This window comes from Amia ocellicauda, chromosome 4 (assembly GCF_036373705.1).
Source record: "Amia ocellicauda isolate fAmiCal2 chromosome 4, fAmiCal2.hap1, whole genome shotgun sequence".
Classification (NCBI taxonomy): domain Eukaryota; kingdom Metazoa; phylum Chordata; class Actinopteri; order Amiiformes; family Amiidae; genus Amia; species Amia ocellicauda.
In genome coordinates this window covers 38,650,003-38,670,410 of record NC_089853.1, presented here as the reverse complement: position 1 = coordinate 38,670,410, position 20,408 = coordinate 38,650,003, and the positions used below count along the sequence as shown (strand labels likewise).

Sequence of the window (20,408 nt, the reverse complement as noted above, 5' to 3'; positions counted from 1 at the left end):
CAACGTGCTGCCTGATGTGATTAAAACTGACCGCTCTGGCATCAGGACCGGACTTAAATAAACAAATAAACACTGTGAATAAACAAGCTCTGCTATTTCGGGGGAGAATTTGCAGTCTTCAGCAATCTGCCCCGGCAGCAGGAGCAGGCTCGGGGAGCAGGCTCTTTAGGTCACAGCCAGGGAAGCTGATTGCCAGTCTTGCATCGTTCCCTCTCGGCCCTTGTCAACCTTTGCCCCCTTGGCTTTATTCAGTTAAGTGAATGTTTAACATCTCCTTGCTGCCACTGCGTCTGGTCTTCAAGCGCAGCGCAGGGGATAACAGAGTTATTTTTAAGCAGCAGACCAAATACATAGAGACAGAGATTGATAGCAGAGTCCTGACAGGCTGAGCTGGTTAATTGCAAGGGCAAGAATGAATCTCTGCAGCGTGGTAGGGATTAGTACCTCTCGTTGGCAACGTGACAAATAGAGAGCTTAGATGAATTTTGCAGGCTGAGGAAACAGAATCAATGCAGGAGCTGATTTATTACATGGGCTTTTTGTTTTGTTTTTCACTTTATTGTCTTCCTCCTCCATCTGATTTGGATATGAGACGCATGCAAAGAACAAAAGGCTGTTGCTTCTAAACACCTACACTTAAAGATAATGCGCACAAAGGAAACAAAAGTGTAATAATATCTCTGCTAGGTTATGTGCTACATTTTCTGCGATATATATATATATATGAGCCCTACTTAAAAAGTTTTTAGATTTCCATTTTTAAATAAAAAAAAGAAGAAAATGTGTACATTGTTGCTGATAATCAGCTTCTTTGGTGAGAACTGTGCCTCGGGCAAACACGCTGTAGAGACTGTCTGCTTTCATGATACTCTCTGAGGATCGCCCTTTATGCATAACCTGTCGAAACGGCATGAAACAGCCATTTATAGCTGCGTACTGTACTTTTCTTTACTGCCGGTGAGGCCGTTTTTCCAGTGTAATCATTTTTGTTTATTTATATAATTATTCTTTTGAAAGAGAGCGGAAAACAAACTGCAGGATGTGCACTTTAGAGCTCCTAATGATTTTTATTAGTGATGAAATGGAGTGATGTGTGTTTGGTCATTCATCGCCCGTAACCAGGCAGAGCTGGAAGGGGCTATTGTTGCCCACGCAGTCGGACTGAACAGGACGTGTTTGACAGGCCTGCCGGTCGCTGCCGTGGGCTCGGGTCCCTGGCCATCACCAGGGCCCGCTGCCTCGGCTCATAAAAACACATCTCTGAGAAGGGCAGGAGTCACCAGAAATACACTGCCAGGACAGGCAGGCTCAGAAACACAGACACAGAACAACCTTTTTCCTGCAGGGTTTATTTTCATATTTTTTCAGGAAGCTTGAGGTATTTTTTTTCCTTTGTCTTTCTTTCTTTCAATCTTTTCCTTTCTGTGTGTCAGCAGGCTGTAGTCTCAGTGCGGAAGACACTTTTTTCCCCATCTATTATTACAATCCACTTCTCTGATAAATGGAACTCACTTGACCTTTGTACAGCTTTCAATAAATTGCCATGAAGGATATGTTGTGTGATTAAATCCAAAAAGAAAAAAGAGAAGAAAAGAATGAATCCAAAGCACTCCCAAAGGGGCCTGGAATATAGCCATAAGCTGTGCCTGTCACATTTTGATTGACTGACGTCCTCCGTGGTACTGAATGCAATACACTGTTTCCTCAATGTATTTGTCTGTAGTATTCGGCTGCATCCCCAGTGTTATGAAATTCTAGTTGTGAGTGGATTAAGAGTACCCTTTCTGGAACCAATAACTTCTGTCAAAATCAAATGGGAAGGGGGGAAAAAACAACAACTCATTTTTAGATTCAATGTTCTGAGAATGTATAACTAGCTGATCCCAACTCACTGCCTGAACTCTCCTGCTGATACGTCACTCGTAGGGAGCAGAGCAGTGTAGCCTCTCTTCCTGAAACACACTTCGCCTCTCTCTCTCTCTGACACGTGTAGAGGCATAAAGAAGCGCAGTGCTCAACTTATCCATACATAACTGAAGACACCTAACCTAAATCACAATCAAAGTTCCTCTTATTAGGCACTCACAATAAAAAAAAAACTAAATCCTTCACACTCTACCCTATGACATGTGACCACTGGTTCAGGTATTTTTCAGTAACCCACATGTCCCTTGAGTTTTGCTTTCTGCGGTGAGATTTCTCCAGGCTTTCCACTGGAGGTGGGTGGATGGGCATGATGTGACCGAGGACACATCGCCCCTTTCACCTGGAGAAGGGCGCATACCAAATGTCTTCCGTCCCATTGGGAGCCCAGGACAAAAAACATGCGCAGCAAAAATGATCCGTGGTGACAGATGGACTAAAACAATAGTTTCTGTGGCTTCTCCTGGCAAGGTTAAGAGTTGTAATTGAAGAGGGAAAGGCAGACCGAGTAGGGGCTGAGGGAGCTGCTACACTGAATGAGCTGCGAATGAGTTCGAGGTGACTGTGCCATTGTCAGTCTGTTGCAGGCTTCCGTGGCTTAATTTAAAGTGACTCTGCAAGCTGGTTTTTAACTGAAGTGCAGTGCCCGTGTCTTCCACACAATACCTCAGCCCCATGTTTCCAGTCTTGTCCAATCTGGTTGTGCTCACCGTGCTCCAGTCTGCACACGGCTGACAGGCACACATTCACGGGCCTGTTCAGCAGCAACTAGAACAGTTCCTGAACACCTCCTGGGAGGCAGTCCGGCTTGTTCTGTTAAGGAAGAAAAATAGTACATTACATGTATTTTTGTATTGAATACTTGTTTCTTTATTGTGAGTAAAGCTTACACATGTCTTTACATGAAAAAAGTGTGTCTGTATATGTGTGTGTGATATATACACACTAAATTCCCATTAGCTGGCATTTTAATGAAAGCCATTTCCGCTTTTATGTCTGCTTGCTGAAGTGGATATAATAGATTTAGGTCCCCGACTTGAAATTTGACTGCCTGCTCACACAAAATGTCACAAAAGGCAGAAGACAGACATATGCTAAGTAATTGTATTAACTACATTTTAAAACATGACAGTAAATTTAATATCACGTAACTAACACTGTAAATGAAGCGCAAACATCTGCTTTAACCGTTTAGCTCCAAATCGTGCTCTTTCTCCTTTCTAATTAGCTTGCGGAAATTGCCATAGAAAGAGCGGGCCCCGTCAGTTAGCATTAGCGCTGCGGCTCTCCTTCGTGTGCAGGACCTGGGCTGATATAGAGGGGAATCTTATACATGGGCCCCGCAGTCTGTAGAGGTTTTGGGTCACGACTCTCGGATATAGAGGCATCCTCACTGGACGGAGAGCATGTGTGACTGTATTGGCATGTATGGCAATACAATACATTGGCAATATGGAGGTTAAAACTTTCTGGACTTTTTCTTTTAAATTTTTTGCGTATGTGTTATTATTTCCGTGTGGTGTCAGCCCAGGCCTTTGTAACATTGATGGGAAGGGTTTTCTGAACTGTTGCGACTGCAGAATTTGTTTCCTGTTGGTGTATGCCTTTCCTGATTAAAAAAAAAAAAAACAGTGCTTGCTTACTGCAGGCGTCTGATCAATAATGAATCACATTTGTAGCCAGCATTAATTAGTGAAGATGAAGGGCTTTTGCCTGTTTTTATTTATGAAATGCATTACCAGAATGCAAGCAAAACAGACCCGAGAGTAACGCTAAAATTAAATCTGTTTAGCCTAACGGCATGAGGTCGTATTTGAACTAATGTCTCGGTCCACAGCTGTGACCGCTTGGGAAACTGTACAGGCCAGTCAGCTGCTGCATTAGTGCCCTGTCAGGGAACCAGGTGTTGTTTCTAAGGCGATTTTGACTTTAAAGATCAGATGAACTCAAGATGGATGCTGTAATTATTGACAGCAGAGGACTGAGGGCTCTTCTGAGTAGGAACTAGAAAGATGCAGTTTTAATGACCTGTCTCTTTGTTAGATTAATCCCCCTGATTGAGAAGTCATCGTCTGAAATGGGTTTGAATGACCTTTTATGCTTGGAAGGGGAGTTTAGAGAGAGAGTGAGTGAGTGAGTGGTTTGCCTGGGAGAAGAGGGGTGCTGCCCAAAGGATTGCCTTTTGAAAGAAAATTTGATCAGGTAGCAACAACCCCTTGACATTTCTGATGCACCAGATGTCAGTCTGTCCTGAAAATGACCCCCGAAAATAATCTGGAGGAAGCAGGCAACCACTGTCCAGACCCTCTCTCTGCTGCATTGCCTGAACAGAGCCAGGCAATTAGCTAGCACAGCGTACCGTCTGTCTTCGGGTTGAGCATTTTAACAAATGTAATCAAGTTGAAGGCAATTATCTTGCAAACTTTGAAAAAGAAAATAAAAAGAGCTCGGATACAATGAGAATTCTTGCATTTTGTTTCATGTGCTTTGAAATAAATCTAGAAAAGAAACATAACCTTGAGCATGTGGATTGTGTTACATGCTGTGCCAGAGGAAGAGAAACTGCAACTTCATTGTAAAAATAGCACTGTGCTGCACACACTCAGAGCCAATGCCGTAATGAAACGGAAGGCAACAGGATGGAGACATTATAGACGTGTTGGTTCTGATTTTGTGTTTGTTTAAATAAGAAATGATCCGAGAAAAATAACGTTCTAGCGTAAGACACCCACACCGTCATCAGCATCCTGCCTTGAACAACAGCATGCTGAGGCCAGAGTGAGGAGGACTTGGGGCTCAGAAACGCATCTTCACAATTAAATCTTCGCATTACAAGTAATGCATAAAAAAAAAAAAAGACCCCCCCAACCCCTTAATCTGTTGCCTGTGGCATACATTAAGCCTAATGTGGTGGAAAATCATTATTTAGCACAGATAAAATAATGATGTGATTTTATGGCATAATCATGTTGACACATGCAACCCTGCTCTCTTCCCTGCAGGCAGCTGCTCATTTGAGGAGCAGTACAGCAGCTGTGGGTACAGCGTGGCTCTGGGGACCAATGGCTTCGCGTGGGAGCAAGTCAACACCTGGGAGAAGCCCACGCTGGACGCTGCCCTCCCCACAGGTACGCTACTCACAGACCTGCACCTAATCCACACAGACTGCATGGGATTGTCAGATCATTAAGTTATTGGCTTTCACAATGACTTCCACTTGTTTGCAGACTTTCCACATTCTTATGCATAAACCTCAGCCGTCCTCATCATTCACACGTGTCAATCATCATCATTCTGATATAGTCCCTGCCAGCAGGCCGATTGGAGTGTGTGTCTGTGTCTTGTGTTGTGTTGTGTTGTGTGTGCTCCTCAGTCTTTGGGGAGGATGCAGTCATTCCTGTAGTCCAGTCTACTATGAAGGTGGGATAGTTATAGTCCTGGCTGAGACATGGCCTTCACTGTCCTTCTCTTTCCCTGTGGGGCTCCCGTGTCCCAGCAGGTGTGTCTGAAGGCACAGCAGACCTTCTCAATGACGGGAGTCTTCTAATTTTAAATGAACGGCACAGATTTCATACCACAGATTAAAACATCAAAGACATCTTTCAAGCATTATAAGCAGGCCATTCAGAAATCAAACAAACAAACAGGAGGCTGCTCCATCTGCCTTCATATTTATATGTAATCATGACATAATTGTCTTATCAAAGGAAATTGGGGCGCCCAATCTTTCTCATCCAGCAATGAGATCTGTGAGGTCAGAGCTCTGATAAGCAGGGCTGATTATTTGGAGTGTCTATTAAAAAACAGCATTGAATAATGCATGTCTCTTTTGTGATGGTAAATCAGAAGGGCACCAGCGTAAACACAACGTTTCAATGGGAATTGGGAGGACAGTGGCAGCAGCTCAGGTGGCAATTTGGAGGTGATAATGTCCTCTCAAAGGAGAGATAATAAACCTTGAATATTCAGGAATAAAACACATAAACAAAAGTAATACAAACAAACAAAAAACATCTGACTGTGTTTCTAATTCCAGTGAGCCGACTGTGTCAGGTGCATGTGTGTGTGCAGTGTATCAGGTGTGTGTGTGTGTGTGCACGTGCGCGCAGTGTGTCAGGTGCGTGTGTGCGCAGTGTGTCAGGTGTGTGTGTGTGTGCGCAGTGTGTCAGGTGTGTGTGTGTGTGTGTGTGTGTGCGCAGTGTGTCAGTTGCGTGTGTGTGTGTGTGTTTGTGTGTGTGCGCAGTGTGTCAGGTGCATGTGTGTGCAGTGTGTGTGCAAAGTGTGTGGTCGTACGAGATGAACAAATCTGGAAGCCAAACAGCAGCATTAGAATCGAGACACGGAGTGCGTCTGACATCCCCCTGCCTCCCGTCATTCATCAGCTGACTGCTCTGCGAGTCCGGGAACGAGGGAGCTAAGATGCTTTAAAAGCCATTCCTCCAGTTTAATGCTCTTTGCCTTTCTTCCCATCTTAAAGTTGAGAAGAAGGAGCTTCATCTGAAACATTTCTGCTGCAGCAGCAGCAGCTTAGCATGAGCGACTTTTCTGATTCCACTTCAATTTGTGGGTGAAAGTTGAAGGCGTTTTGAATGTGGAGATGGGAGGACATTTCAGCGCTCATGAATGCTAGAAAGTGATGACTGAAGGTTAATATTTGGTCTTTTTTATGCCTATTAATTTGGACTTAGCAGTAGCTGAAATACTGATTTGCTTAATGCAGTCATGTTTCACAAATAATTCAGTGTGCTAATATTTGTTCTCATTCTGAACACCGAAGTGCTTGGCACCATTTCTGAACTAAATATTATGATTCATTCGGTTACTCGGCTGATGTGTTTATTCAAGGCAATTCCAACTCAATTCTTTGTGTTTGTCTTGCAAACCCAAGGAAAAAATTCGCAGAGTGCTTAATCCTTCTCCACCTATACGTTTCTTATGTCATTATGAAAAGACATCTGCGTACACCAGTGGAGAGCCGTCACACAGCTGCGCTTCTCAGGATTGTGTGTATTTGAAACTGGACGCTGAATTACAGGCTGTCAGGAATGAGCCACATTAGCCAGCAAAGCCTCCGATTGCTTGATGAGGGTAAAGGGGTTAAATGGCCTGTCCACCCTTTTCTTCATCTTGATGATATAAGTGCTCTTGTGGCCGGCGAAGTTGATTGCATCGTCACTTTGTGTGTCACAAAAAGAGGGAGAGCGGGAGATGGGAGGCTACTGCTGGAGATTGCAGTCAGACACCTGCTGTTTTTGTGTTTTGTCTTTTTTTGCAATTGACTGTATCTGCACAGTCGGTGTTAAGCAGGCAGTTTCTGTGCCACAGACCTGGAAATCTGTTAAAATCTACTTAGTAAGCAAGTCTATAAGCCTGGACACCACAATAAATAATGAAAATAACAACAGAAGCAACTTCTATACCTCCAGAAACTGGTAGCATGGAGCTAGCTGTGCACACAGAGGGCCGCCGCAGCAAAGTACAGCAGGGCGAAAGGTAATCTGACAGACTTGCCTCGTACTTAATCTTGACGGCAACGAGCTCCGCAGCTTATGGGGACTGGTCACTGGTAACCTGCAGCTTGCAATAAATCTGAGGGGATTGTTCATTTATTTTTTATTATTTTCGTAGCAGATTATTGAGAAAAAGCCCTTTCAATCTTCGAAGACATCCAGTATAAATTAGTGACCAGAAATAGCTCCACTCTTTGTCGTTCAGCCCACTGCATCCCAGAGATAAGGGAGAGCTACCTTGAACTGCATCACATCCCTGTCTTACTCGCTGGAAACACACTGTACTAAATATTTTATATAACTTAATATACTGAGCCAGGGTCACTAATAACCAAGGGTTCATCCTGCCTCTTTAATTAAATTTCCATGAGGCGGATCTCTGCTTTGACACTCGTTGGTAGGGTTTAAGTAAATGTCAGCGCTCCTATGAAATATTTGATTGATAAAACTCATAAAAAAAAATGACCTTGACGGAAAAATGGCAAATAAGTAGCTGAATTTTTCATTTTTGAATGTACACCGAAGATGGATTACATCTCGCTACATCAAGTGAACCAGAGAGGTAGCCGAAACAGCATCGGGTGAGGGATTGAGGTTAATAGCCACGTTGAAGTGGATGAACATGTAAAAGGACCAACACTGAGAAATGGGAGGCTGCGTCGGGTGTCCCCGAGACAGCAGGGGAACAGCGGGTTTTAAAAGGAAAGCATGTACAGGTATGTCAAGTGAAAATGCCACAATAGTACAGAGAGAGAGAGACAGTGACAGTATGGGGCCTGAAGTGTGAATGCCTTGAGAAACTCCTTCTAGAACAGTGGGCCTCCAGGCACAGAATTCAAAATCGGTTTGAGACCCCACTGCACTGCCCCGGCACCCGGCCCCCTTCGTACAAGCTGCAGAGCACTGCAGACAGAAGAGTTAACACGTCTCATCCGCAGCTTCACACACACATCTGAAGAGCACATGCAAGCAGCTCCAGTTGAAATCATGATTTCAGAAGAACCTGAGTCCAGCTCCGGCGCCTTTGAAAAGCTGCTTGCTATGACTGAGAGACGTATCCTGGCACACGTGGGGGAAAAAATAGGAGAGGAGAAAAACAGGAGAGTGTCTCTGCAGTGGCAGCACAGCAGCTACATTTAAACCCCCATCATTCCTGCACTTTTCCCAGTAGGAGCTGGGCAGCCCGGAGGGAAATCAGGAGCCAATGTGACGTCAGTTTCCCTGTCACCCTATCCCTCCGAGCCTCGACTTCCAGTTCGTTTTCTTAAATGTTTAACGTGACTTCGGGGAACTTCCAGGGGATGCTGAAGGACAGGGCGACGGGGAGGATTTGGAGACACAAAAGGACAGAGAACACCATCGCAGCACAAGATACCTGGGGGTTGAGCGGCACAGCGAGGGAGCGTCTGTCTTGCAGCAGCAGAGTGGCCAGCCCTGTTTGCACATTCCCTCTGTTTGTTCCTCTCCAGAGGTCTTTGGAGAATGAGCTCCTCAGCGCCTTGCTGTGTGCCGTCTGTCTGCATGGCTCTGGGGATTTCCCTGCAAGGAGGATGCTCACCCTCCTGTCCTACCCCTCCTCTACAGGAGTTAGATGGTGTGTTTTTGGCCGGTGGAATACGTGAGTGTTACAAAAAGCAGCCAAATTTGTTTTGCAAAAAAAAAAAAGAAAAGAAAAGCACCGTCAACCACAAAAAAACAACACAAAAATGAAGCAACCATCTGCTTCTTCTCAGTCTCCTTAGTGACTGTCCCCTGGAGCTCCAGCCCGGTTACAAATCCCCCCCGGCCCCACACGTGCTCGTCCTTTAGAAATACACCTGGGATGCCTGTGAAGGGAACACTGCGGCACATGGAGAGAGAATGGCTCCAGCGAGGTCGTGAACATTTAGCTTCAGGCAGTCATGAGAAAGAGAACGGACACAGGGTAAAGCATGCCCAGCGAGTGTCCCAGGTGCCAAACAGCCCTGTGGCCCTGGCAGCATGGTCAGTATTGGTGCCCATCGTCCATCAAAGTTACCCTGGAACTGTGATCCTTGACCGCGGGAAGAAGGAGATAGATTGTTCCCAGGTTCAGGCAGCCGCAGTGCAGCCAGCATCCTGTCTGCACTGGAATTGCACCTTCGCATGCTCACCTTAAACCCCAATTGTATCCCTCTGTATGGGGTGCATTACAATCTTTTGAGCCTGCTTTCTCTCTCTTTCCCTTTGTGCAGGGGTGTTTAGTTAGTAAGTTGTGAAATTGCCTTACACTCTGTGATTGCAGCACACTGTGATTGCCTGTATAAAGACTTCCCATACTGCTTGACTCCTGGTCTCTGGGTCTACACGCCCCCTCCACCCTCCATTAGGCCAAACCTTTTGTCTCTGGTCTTATTGGTTTGTACTTGACTATTTTATATATTCGTGGAAGCGGATCACATTGCATATTAAACTAGCAGAATAATTTTAAATAACCTTTTGCAGTGAGGTTGTGAGCAGTTTGCAGATAGTATTCTAACATCACGCGTACACACATACACAAACACACACACAGTTTTTAGACACACAAGAATAAAAAATAAGGACCCCTCCACCCCAAACCAAACAGGTGAACTCAAGTCAAGCCTATCAGCAGGGGAACTAAAAGTTGGTTAGCTCCCTGCACACAAGAATAATTTTTCTCAGGTGTGAATTTAAAACTGAGGCAACTTGTCTATAAATAACCAGGTGCCTGAAAAAAGAGATAGAGTGATACATTGCGGGGTGAAAGGCTAGATGCGGAGGGAGCAGAGCTGCTCAAGCCTGATTACATTGCAGCCTTTGCAAGTGGTTTTTTTAATTTTTTGTATTTATTTATTTATTTCTGTTCCTTTAATGTTTTTGCTGCCTGTTTATCTTTTCCTTCGGCTGCACAGATTGCTCTTCTGCAAAGTGTATTTTTAATTTATTTCCTTTTTTTTTTTTTTTTTCCAAAATTAAATATCTAAGGGTAAATTGTGTCATTGTGTTATGTATAATAGCACGTAGGTCACCATCGAAGCCTGACCTTGGAATGTGAAGTGTGGAGAGACGCTCGTGTCAGGATGATTCATACTGTGAGACATGTCGTAAGCCTTGATGAATGTGCCAGCTCTGAACATAAAAAGAAGAAAGAAACAAGAATGTGAAAATGGGTCGTAATTGTGTGTGTGTGTGTGTGTATATATATGTATAGACAGGGTGTAAGAGCATAGATTTGTGATAGAAACACAGCTGCTTGGCTCAGTGTGGAGTGGCAGCAATGTTACGAACCCTACCGCCCGTGGCAGTGGCATTCAGTAAATAAAAAAGAAACTGAGGAGTTTATAGAAATGACATCCATGTATTAATGAGACTGAGCCCGGCTAGCCAGCCTTGTCATACCTGTCACAGGGAAAATTGAATATCCGGCTTGATTGAGTGGATGCTTCATAACCGAAGGAGTTCTCTAACTAGATTTTAGTATTGCCATTTGTTTTCATTTTACTGGCAGGTCAGTCATTATTATACTGGAGACACGGAGGTTACACAGGGTGCTGAGCCGAACACGGGCCGTGCCCTGCTGTGCTGTTGGGTTGCGGTGCTTTTGCCGATTTCACCGGGTGGTTGGCAGTTTAGTCTACTCCTGGCTGTTGGACATGCAGGCACTTGGTGGGGGGTGCACAGAACAGGCAGAAGCAAGTTTGTTCAATATGATTTTAACCTCGGGCATCTGTTGAAGCAAATCTGTACCAAATTAGCGAGGAACAGAAGCACACCCAGACCCTGTTGTCGTGGGGTCCTGTCAGTTACAAGGCAGTTAAAAAACATTGAGCGGACCAGTCTGCCTTGCGATTGGTGTCTCCGTCTCTGTGTCTCTCTCTCTCCCTCTCTCTGTCTCTCCCTCTGTCTCTCTCTCTCTCTCACACTCTTTTCGACTGTCAATCACGGGAGACTGTCCGCAGCTCTTTCAGATCTATACAACTCGGGAACTGAGTGTCTTTTATTTGAATAGGCTGACTGTATTTTTGCAAGTGGTTGAATCCTGTGTCTGTCACGGTGGCTCACATCACCTTCCCAAGTGCCTTTTCATGGCAGCAACGAGATACAATACACTGACATTGTTTTTTTGGTTTTAAGAACAATTGAGAAGAATCCCCCCCTCCCCCCCAACAAGAAGAAGACAAAGAAAAAAATCTTCTCTTCTTTATAAATAAATATATAAATACAATAAATGAATAAATATCATAATTGAGGCTGTTGTTTTTTTAACCTGAAAGCAGAACAATTTATGCAATTAACGCCATTCCTGATTCTTGCATGATTAACTCCCGCAGATTAGAAAGCAGGTTGTAATTATCTGAGAATAAAAGTAAGACCTTTGTGAGAGGAAGAATAGAAAGAAGCTCATTTAGGCCACCACTTTTCATTTTCGATATGTGTATCTCAGCCAAAAATAAACTGAAAAAACAATGTAAAAAAACCTTTCTGCCTGTGGGGGGATGCCTCTGTGTTTTTCATTTTATTAATAAAAAAAAGAAACATATTTCCCTCAGAATGTTTCAGGCAGGAGTCGAAAATAATTTAGTACAATTTGTAGACTGAATTAATTTGGCCGCTCTGAAATGAATGCATTGTGACAACTGGATGACTCTCAGCTTATTTAGTAAAATGACTGTTTTCGATGATATCCCTTTCAGCACAGTGGGAAGAGGGAGGCTTTGTCACTGGGGATATGAATGAGAAGTGTCTCACAATCCCTGGCAGAGTAAAGGGGGGGAACAATGTGCGTCTCACTGTGCTGTACCGGTTCAGGACTTAACACCTGCACACCTCTGTCCCTCACCTGTTGCCTGAGAAACTTTAAACTTCCATATGCGTTTTTGCTGTGTGTTTGTGTGTGTGTGATGCTTATTACCGGTTGTGGCAATGTTCAATTCATGGGCCCCACAGCCCACGGTCCTGACAGTTGTTTGTTTCCAGCTTAAAGGGGCCAGCAAGCACAGGGTATGGCAGCCCAGGATGGCGCTGCTATGTTACCCTGCAGATTAGACCCAAAATACGATTTGATTAAATATAGACTCCGCTGCTGCTGCGTTGTTGTGATTTGTCCAGGGACCCCCGGATCATCTGCACAAACAGCATTACAATTCCACCTGAATGCTCTGCGGTGTGGAGACGGGGATGTGAACTGTGTCCTTTGTTCATGCTTTGCTTTTGTACATATTTACCTTACAAGCCCCAGGGAGAAATGACTAACTCATCCACAAGATCATCGTAAACCAGCCTTTCCCATAGACTTTGTACTGGTTTTAGTCGGGCAAAACAATCCTTTTGTTGCCATTTTGTTTGTTTGTTGTTTTCTTTCTTCTCGAATCTGGCTTCCTTGAAAAGCATTGTCCTTTTTTTTTTTTTCTTTTTTTTTTCACAAAACAATGCCTCAGGGTTGTGCTGATTGGTTGATATTTTGAATTCTTTGGATAGTTTTTTTTGCTTTGTTCTACAGCTTTACAGGAACAAAAATGACACAAAACTGCTTGGGTTAGATCTGGAAAGAAACTAAACTCAGAAATCATCACTTATACCCCCCCACCCAATAAAGAAAAAGTGCTTATCACAAAAAATCCAGCTCTAGCTATCCAGACCTCAATAATGGAGTTCCAAAAGTCTCATCAATCACTTCCATACATCTCAATCAGTATCCTCGATGATCGCGGATTAGTTTTCTCCATCATGGTACTGGGTGCCTCTCAGGGTCTTTGCACTTTCATTAGTTTTCATTTCGGGAATAAACGTCACTTAGAAATAAAGGAAAAAAAAGCCCCCCCATCTCCCATAACACTGTTTCAGCCAGAGTGCACTGTAACAGAGACACTGTAACGGTGTGCGTTTACTCAGAATAAGATAACAAGCACACGACTTCCAGCAAACAGGTGTTGCCGCGTAAGGAACCGGGAACTCAACAGAGGCTGAAATAGCTCACTTCCATTTCGGGAACCCACGCTGTCATCTCAGAACAAAGCCAGACCCCAATTATCAGCAATCAGCATCGACTTGGAAGGCAGATATTATAGTGCGGTGAAGACCGGGCTTTACCCTCGGGCCATGTCAGGATCCAGCTGGAATATCAAAGGCAAAAAACAAGGAAGGAGAACAATAAACAAACAAGCAAAACACGATGTAGTAGCAACGGCAGAACGCTGAGTGTCAGAGACAGTCTTGTAATGTTTAACGCACAGTTTTGTAAAGCTCTGATTTAAGCAGAAGCAGTTTAGTACCTGCCTGGAAGGTGTTCAGTGCCGCACACAGAGGGGTGCCAGACTGTAAATGAGGGAAAGGGAGACTTCAGGAATCTCCAGGAGGCCAGGCGTTTTAAACGGGCTGTGAGCAGACATCTCTTAAAGCATGTACGCATACGCCAGGCCATTAAAAACCCAATTACTCCCCGCTTTCATTATTTTTATTTTATTTTATTTTATTTTATTATGTTTTATGATGGTGATATAAAGAGACAATATGGGAACAAAACAGCTACCATCTGTCATGAAAGAAATTGGAGCTTTAAATCTAGTGTTTAATTCAAAGCCACATCAATCACAGGTGTGTGAGCAGAATAAAGGTTTATTACAGTATTACAGTCATTTTATAGTGAGAGTGAGTTATCACTTCTCTGGGAACATTCTCTTCAATATTAAGTGACATTAATTATTTCGTATAGTACTTACATTAAATGATACGTGTCTGTGTACGGACTGTGTATCACTCTCATTGGCCGTGTGCTTGGAGTAAATCAGTCATAGTTGCCATAGAGCCATATCTTTATATTTGTGTGTATATGCACTGTATGTACAGTGAGGGAAAAAAGTATTTGATCCCCTGCTAATTTTGTATGTTTGCCCACTGACAAAGAAATGATCAGTCTATAATTTTAATGGTGGGTGTATTTTAACAGTGAGAGACAGAATAACAACAAAAAAATCCAGAAAAATACATTGATTTGCATGTTAATGAAGGAAATAAGTATTTGACCCCTTCGACTTAGTACTTGGTGGCAAAACCCTTGTTGGCAATCACAGAGGTCAGACGTTTCTTGTAGTTGGCCACCAGGTTTGCACACATCTCAGGAGGGATTTTGTCCCACTCCTCTTTGCAGATCCTCTCCAAGTCATTAAGGTTTCGAGGCTGACGTTTGGCAACTTGAACCTTCAGCTCCCTCCACAGATTTTCTATGGGATGAAGGTCTGGAGACTGGCTAGGCCACTCCAGGACCTTAATGTGCTTCTTCTTGAGCCACTCCTTTGTTGCCTTGGCTGTGTGTTTTGGGTCATTGTCATGCTGGAATACCCATCCACGACCCATTTTCAATGCCCTGGCTGAGGGAAGGAGGTTCTCACCCAAGATTTGACGGTACATGGCCCCGTCCATCGTCCCTTTGATGTGGTGCAGTTGTCCTGTCCCCTTAGCAGAAAAACACCCCCAAAGCATAATGTTTCCACCTCCATGTTTGACGGTGGGGATGGTGTTCTTGGGGTCATTCCTCCTCCTCCAAACACGGCGAGTTGAGTTGATGCCAAAGAGCTCGATTTTGGTCTCATCTGACCACAACACTTTCACCCAGTTCTCCTCTGAATCATTCAGATGTTCATTGGCAAACTTCAGACGGGCCTGTACATGTGCTTTCTTGAGCAGGGGGACCTTGCGGGCGCTGCAGGATTTCAGTCCTTCATGGCGTTGTGTGTTACCAGTTGTTTTCTTGGTGACTATGGTCCCAGCTGCCTTGAGATCATTAACAAGATTCTCCCGTGTAGTTCTGGGCTGATTCCTCACCGTTCTCATGATCATTGAAACTCCACGAGGTGAGATCTTGCATGGAGCCCCAGACCGAGGGAGACTGAGTTATTTTGTGTTTCTTCCATTTGCGAATAATCGCACCAACTGTTGTCACCTTCTCACCAAGCTGCTTGGCGATGGTCTTGTAGCCCATTCCAGCCTTGTGTAGGTCTACAATCTTGTCCCTGACATCCTTGGACAGCTCTTTGGTCTTGGCCATGGTGGAGAGTTTGGAATCTGAATGATTGATTGCTTCTGTGGACAGGTGTCTTTTATACAGGTAACGAGCTGAGATTAGGAGCAGTCCCTTTAAGAGAGTGCTCCTAATCTCAGCTCCTTATCTGTATAAAAGACACCTGGGAGCCAGAAATCTTGCTGATTGATAGGGGATCAAATACTTATTTCCCTCATTAACATGCAAATCAATTTATAACTTTTTTGAAATGCGTTTTTCTGGATTTTTTTGATGTTATTCTGTCTCTCACTGAATTAAAATTATAGACTGATCATTTCTTTGTCAGTGGGCAAACGTACAAAATCAGCAGGGGAGCAAATACTTTTTTCCCTCACTGTACATGCATGTGTTTGTGTATCTCATGCTTAGCATGTTTTGAAATTTTAAATGGGTAATCCCACTGAGAGAATATAATTGCGTCCATTAGAGCCTTATCTTCCTTGTATATTATTTTCTACTCAGTAATTCTAATTCTAGCATTGTTATTGCATGGACGAGACAAAGAGATGAATATGTAACTGCGGCCGTTTCCCACTACTGGAATGTATATGGCATCGGTGTGGTGGTGGTAAAGTACTACAGGATCAGTCCTCTCACCACACGGCCGAGAGACCTGTCCATTCCTTTGCAACCTCCAGCCTTAATGTAGGGTGTTTTCATTCCCGCCATCCAATCTCTGCAAAGGGAAGAGAGAGTTAAAGCCCCAGGAAGTGAGTTTGGCCATTTCTTCACCTCAGCTGAGTTTTCTGAAGGAATTCACAGGGTTCAGTCTGCACTTGCTGACATAGCCTCACATCAGACCCCTATTATCTCCTCACTAGTTCACACTGGAGCCAGGCGATCCTTGGTCGTACATTTCACCGCCTGAGCCACAGCGAAATTAAACCGCGCTTTATCAGAACAGAGGAGGCCGTGCAGGAGGTTGGTGGTGTTTGCTCCCGGTGTTCTCCCTCATCTGATGCATCTCGTCATCTGTCTGTCTGACACACACTGACAGACCAATCTCTGTCCCACAGTTTTGCACATCTGCAGTTTTACTTCAACTTTCTTTGTTTTTATAGTTCACAGCTTCTGAGACCTGCTGTGAGTGTTTATGTTTAATTTTGTTGCATCACACTCTGATCCTCCATTCCACTCTCCCCAATCCTCACTTTTGCACCTGGTTATCTGATGTTGTTTTCTCCAGGAAGCTCAGATTAATCTTTACTGAGATTTGTTATTTCTGTTACCAGCAGATTGTTGAAGGTATCCTTCCCCCCCCCCTTCCCATAAAAACAAACTAACAAACAAATATATAACTTTGAAATGATCAACAACATTACAAAAACAACCTATATGTATCTAGGTATGCGAGTTAAGTTTAAAAAAATAAAAACACATACAAGCAAGCACAAAACAATAAAACATCACCGATAACAACCAAGTACAAAGCTATTCCGATTCAGCTGCAAGATTGTTTTGTCTTAATCTCCCGAAATGGCACCTTTGAAGGACTAGAAGTGCTGAGTTAAATTGTTTAATTATTTAGTTTTAATTTGCCAAGGATTTCTTAGATTTATTTCTCCCCTACATAGAAATGTCTTCCCTTGCGAATCCGTGCAGTTTTGAATAAAATAATATGCATCCTTGAGCAGTCCTTTGCCGTACCATACTAATAAAAAAATTGGCAGCTTCTGCTCAATTTTAAAATAACCCCAGTCCTCTCTGGAACAGCTGCTACAGAAGGAAGCTTCACAGTTGAAAAGATACAGGGCATCTTCCTGCAGCAAAATGACAAAGATCCACAGGGAAATATCTCCTGCCACAGTATCTCAGATGAGGGCCAAACGATTGTTGATTAATTCTCCATGTCCATAGCAGTGGAGCATGTCAAGGGCTTGATCTTTAATTGTTTGTGCGCCTAGAACTGGATTGGAGATGCATGCTGTTTTTGCAGGATTTTTATGAACACTCATCTGAATCTTGAAAACGGATGAATTAGTTATACAATATTTTTATTTATTTTGCTTTTTTTGCTTTTTTATAAATGAGTTTCATATGCAGCCAGGCATGGATGCTTGTACTGGGGTGCTGAGGAACCCTGGTAATGGGGACAAATAATTGTTAAGTGCAAAAGGATCACGATTAAGACACTTCTTCTTCTTCTGAAAATCGGCAAGAAATAAACGTTTATGTTAAGAAAACAATCGGCTGCATATAGCTGTTCTTGTTGTGTGTAAATGTTAAGTGTCAAACGTTATGTAACTCTTGTTCCCTTTTTCTGGCGTTCTCTAGATACAGTTGTTACACATTTATTTAATGAAATGAACAAAACCAAATAGACAAACACTATTAATTCTTAATGCAGAACAATACATAGATTGATTAATATGGTTCATGGGAGATTGGACTGGCAGAAGCGGATGTACGTTATTACAGTAATGTTATTTAATTAATTCTCAATTAGACTTTAAAGCGCCTGTTTAAATTCAGGGCATATTTCTCTTTCATTTAAAAGTATTGGTGCGTATTAAGAACATATTACCGTGAAAGGCCTGGAGACGTCTGGACGGGAGCGTCGGCAGAGGCGGTAGCTGTTTTCTCTGAGTAAGGGATTGGGGGGGGTGTTGGAAGCGTTCAGTCACTGTACACTCCCCACAGTGACAGTTCAATTATTGATGTTGCACTTATCAGATTAATGGGATGGTTTGGGGGCTTTCCGCACCCCGTGTTTGACAAAATGAAGGATTTTCGACTGACTCCGAAAAGGTCAGCGAGCGACGTGCGCGGTATTTGAAAAGGCCGAGCTGGATCCGGTTTGAAGCCTCGCGTTTCGGCAGGGCACAGCTGATCATCCCCGGCCTCAGCTCAGTGGCGGCAGAGTGGGTGGAGGTGACCCTGATCCAGAGGGAAAACAACATGGGGGGAAAAAGAAAACAGAACAAAGATCATCACCATCCAATAAGACAGTGATGGAGTGGTTTTGTAATAATTAGGACATGGAAATCAAACAAGTCGAATCATGTAAGGCCATTTCACATCGAGGACAGGAAACATGTGGTGCCCAGTTTGATTGGCCAGCGATCCCCTAGTGGCGGATTCGGCTGCCGTGGATAAATCACAGGCGGAGAGACAATTGTGTGTGCCATGTGACCTGTAGGGGAGTGCAGTCTCTTACTTGCCTCTTCATACACAGCCCCCCCCCCCCCCCAAACATACTTCCTTTCCAGCCCATTAGCTTCGCAGGGGACAGTGAGATTACCTTGCAGATAGAAAGCCATGGTAAATAGGTGTTTTATTGTCTCTGAAAATTACCTTTGGGATTGAAGCCAGGAAACAAGTCTATTTTATCTGTCGTAGCAGCAGTAGATCAAAATTTGCTCTAATTGCATATTAAACTGACTCTTGGTATGGCTGCTCTTGTTTATCGTGGTGGCTTGGACGACTGGAGGAAATGGGATCTGACAGCCCGGATGTGGTATAAATGGGTTGTGAGCTGCGGCCACAGAGATCACGTAGCTCAGTCGGATCCAGCCCTCACAGGTTGACTGGTTTCCAGAATTCTTCCCAATTACAGAAAAGCTCCCCTGTGTGTGATCATCATTCATGACGTATGGAAATGAGCACCAGCAAAACACACACTCACACACACACACCTACCCACACACGCGCACACAGACACAGAATGTACTCACAAACACTCAAACACAGACACACTTACAAAGACAGACACACACTCACTCACACTGGAGCGGGAGGTGGAGAGGTGAACAGGCAGAAAATATGAGCTAAAAATTGTGTACTTGCCGAGAGGCTCTTTATCTTCCTGGCCTGAGTGTTAGCAGTTAGTCTATCATGCCACAGCAGGTAGGATTAAGGCTGGGGAATTGGTCAGAAGTGAGTCTCGTTTCTGCAGAACTCAATCTAGCATGCCTGCTTCTGATAGGTTTGAGTGTCTCTCATAACAATATTGATTTGACAGCTGGTCTCTTTGCCCTATCTATCTATCCATCTATCTATGTATTTATTTATTTATTTATTCCACATGCAGAAATGCTATTTCTGTTTCAGTCCATTATTACGGACGGCTACAAAACTGAAGTGGAAACTGAAATCAAGTGTGCCTATAAAACAATCAGTGGAGAATACCACTGCACTTATGCGGTGGTGGGGAGAAATAAATAAATAAATAAATAAATCGAGTCTTGCACACACACTCACAAAAAAAAAAAGCTTTCGAAATACATCTCCATAGCATTTCAGAAAAAAGCCAATTCCAAAGTCAATTTCAATGATGTGCATGCAGGCTATCACTCAGCCTTTTAGAGCAGAATATATATAGTGTGTTATAGCGATGGGGACAAGGTTTAAAGTACAGAGGCGTGCTGTGCACAGGACTGGTTACATACAGTGCTTTTAAAGGCTTTTATTCCGAAACGAAAATGTTGAGTAAAGTGTGTTGGGAAGGTACTGTAATTGAAATAATGCCAAATAAATACGTTTACTTAAAAACATACACACACTCATATATACCTACAATAATGGATAGCATTGTCTAAGCTTATTGAGAATGCTGATCTAGAAGTAAAAGAAATACATTATTTTTGTGTGTGTGTTTGTGCGTGTGTGAGTTTTATTTGCTATTCAATCAGTCGAAGTTCCCAACGGTAATATCTTCAGTAGACTAGTTTACTGTGCTGTATTCATTGGTCAGTCTCCTCACCATCCAGCAGCTTGCTGATCAATGGCCTCTTTGCGTAGAGGGTGTGCTCCAGACTGTATCACATGATGGGTTCCGATTGATTTCTGAGATAAATGTTCATTCAGTTCCCCCCGTTAAAATCAAAGCAAACACTTTCATCGCCAGACGGAGTGTGGGTTAGTGATTAAAATACACACAATGCTGAGCAGATACAAGTATCACAATAGTACCCTTATGCGTGCCTCTCTCATTT

General features: G+C 43.5%; 1 protein-coding gene across 4 annotated transcripts in view; it reads left to right on the top strand.

The window, feature by feature from the left end:
* ptprt (protein tyrosine phosphatase receptor type T) overlaps positions 1-20,408 on the top strand; it is a 196,900-nt gene that overhangs the window by 36,238 nt on the left and 140,254 nt on the right. For all 4 annotated transcript variants that reach the window (XM_066702093.1, XM_066702091.1, XM_066702092.1 and 1 more), the window contains exon 2: positions 4,926-5,051. In XM_066702093.1, coding sequence (XP_066558190.1) covers positions 4,926-5,051 — 126 coding nt within the window. The remainder of the gene's footprint in view (positions 1-4,925; positions 5,052-20,408) is intronic.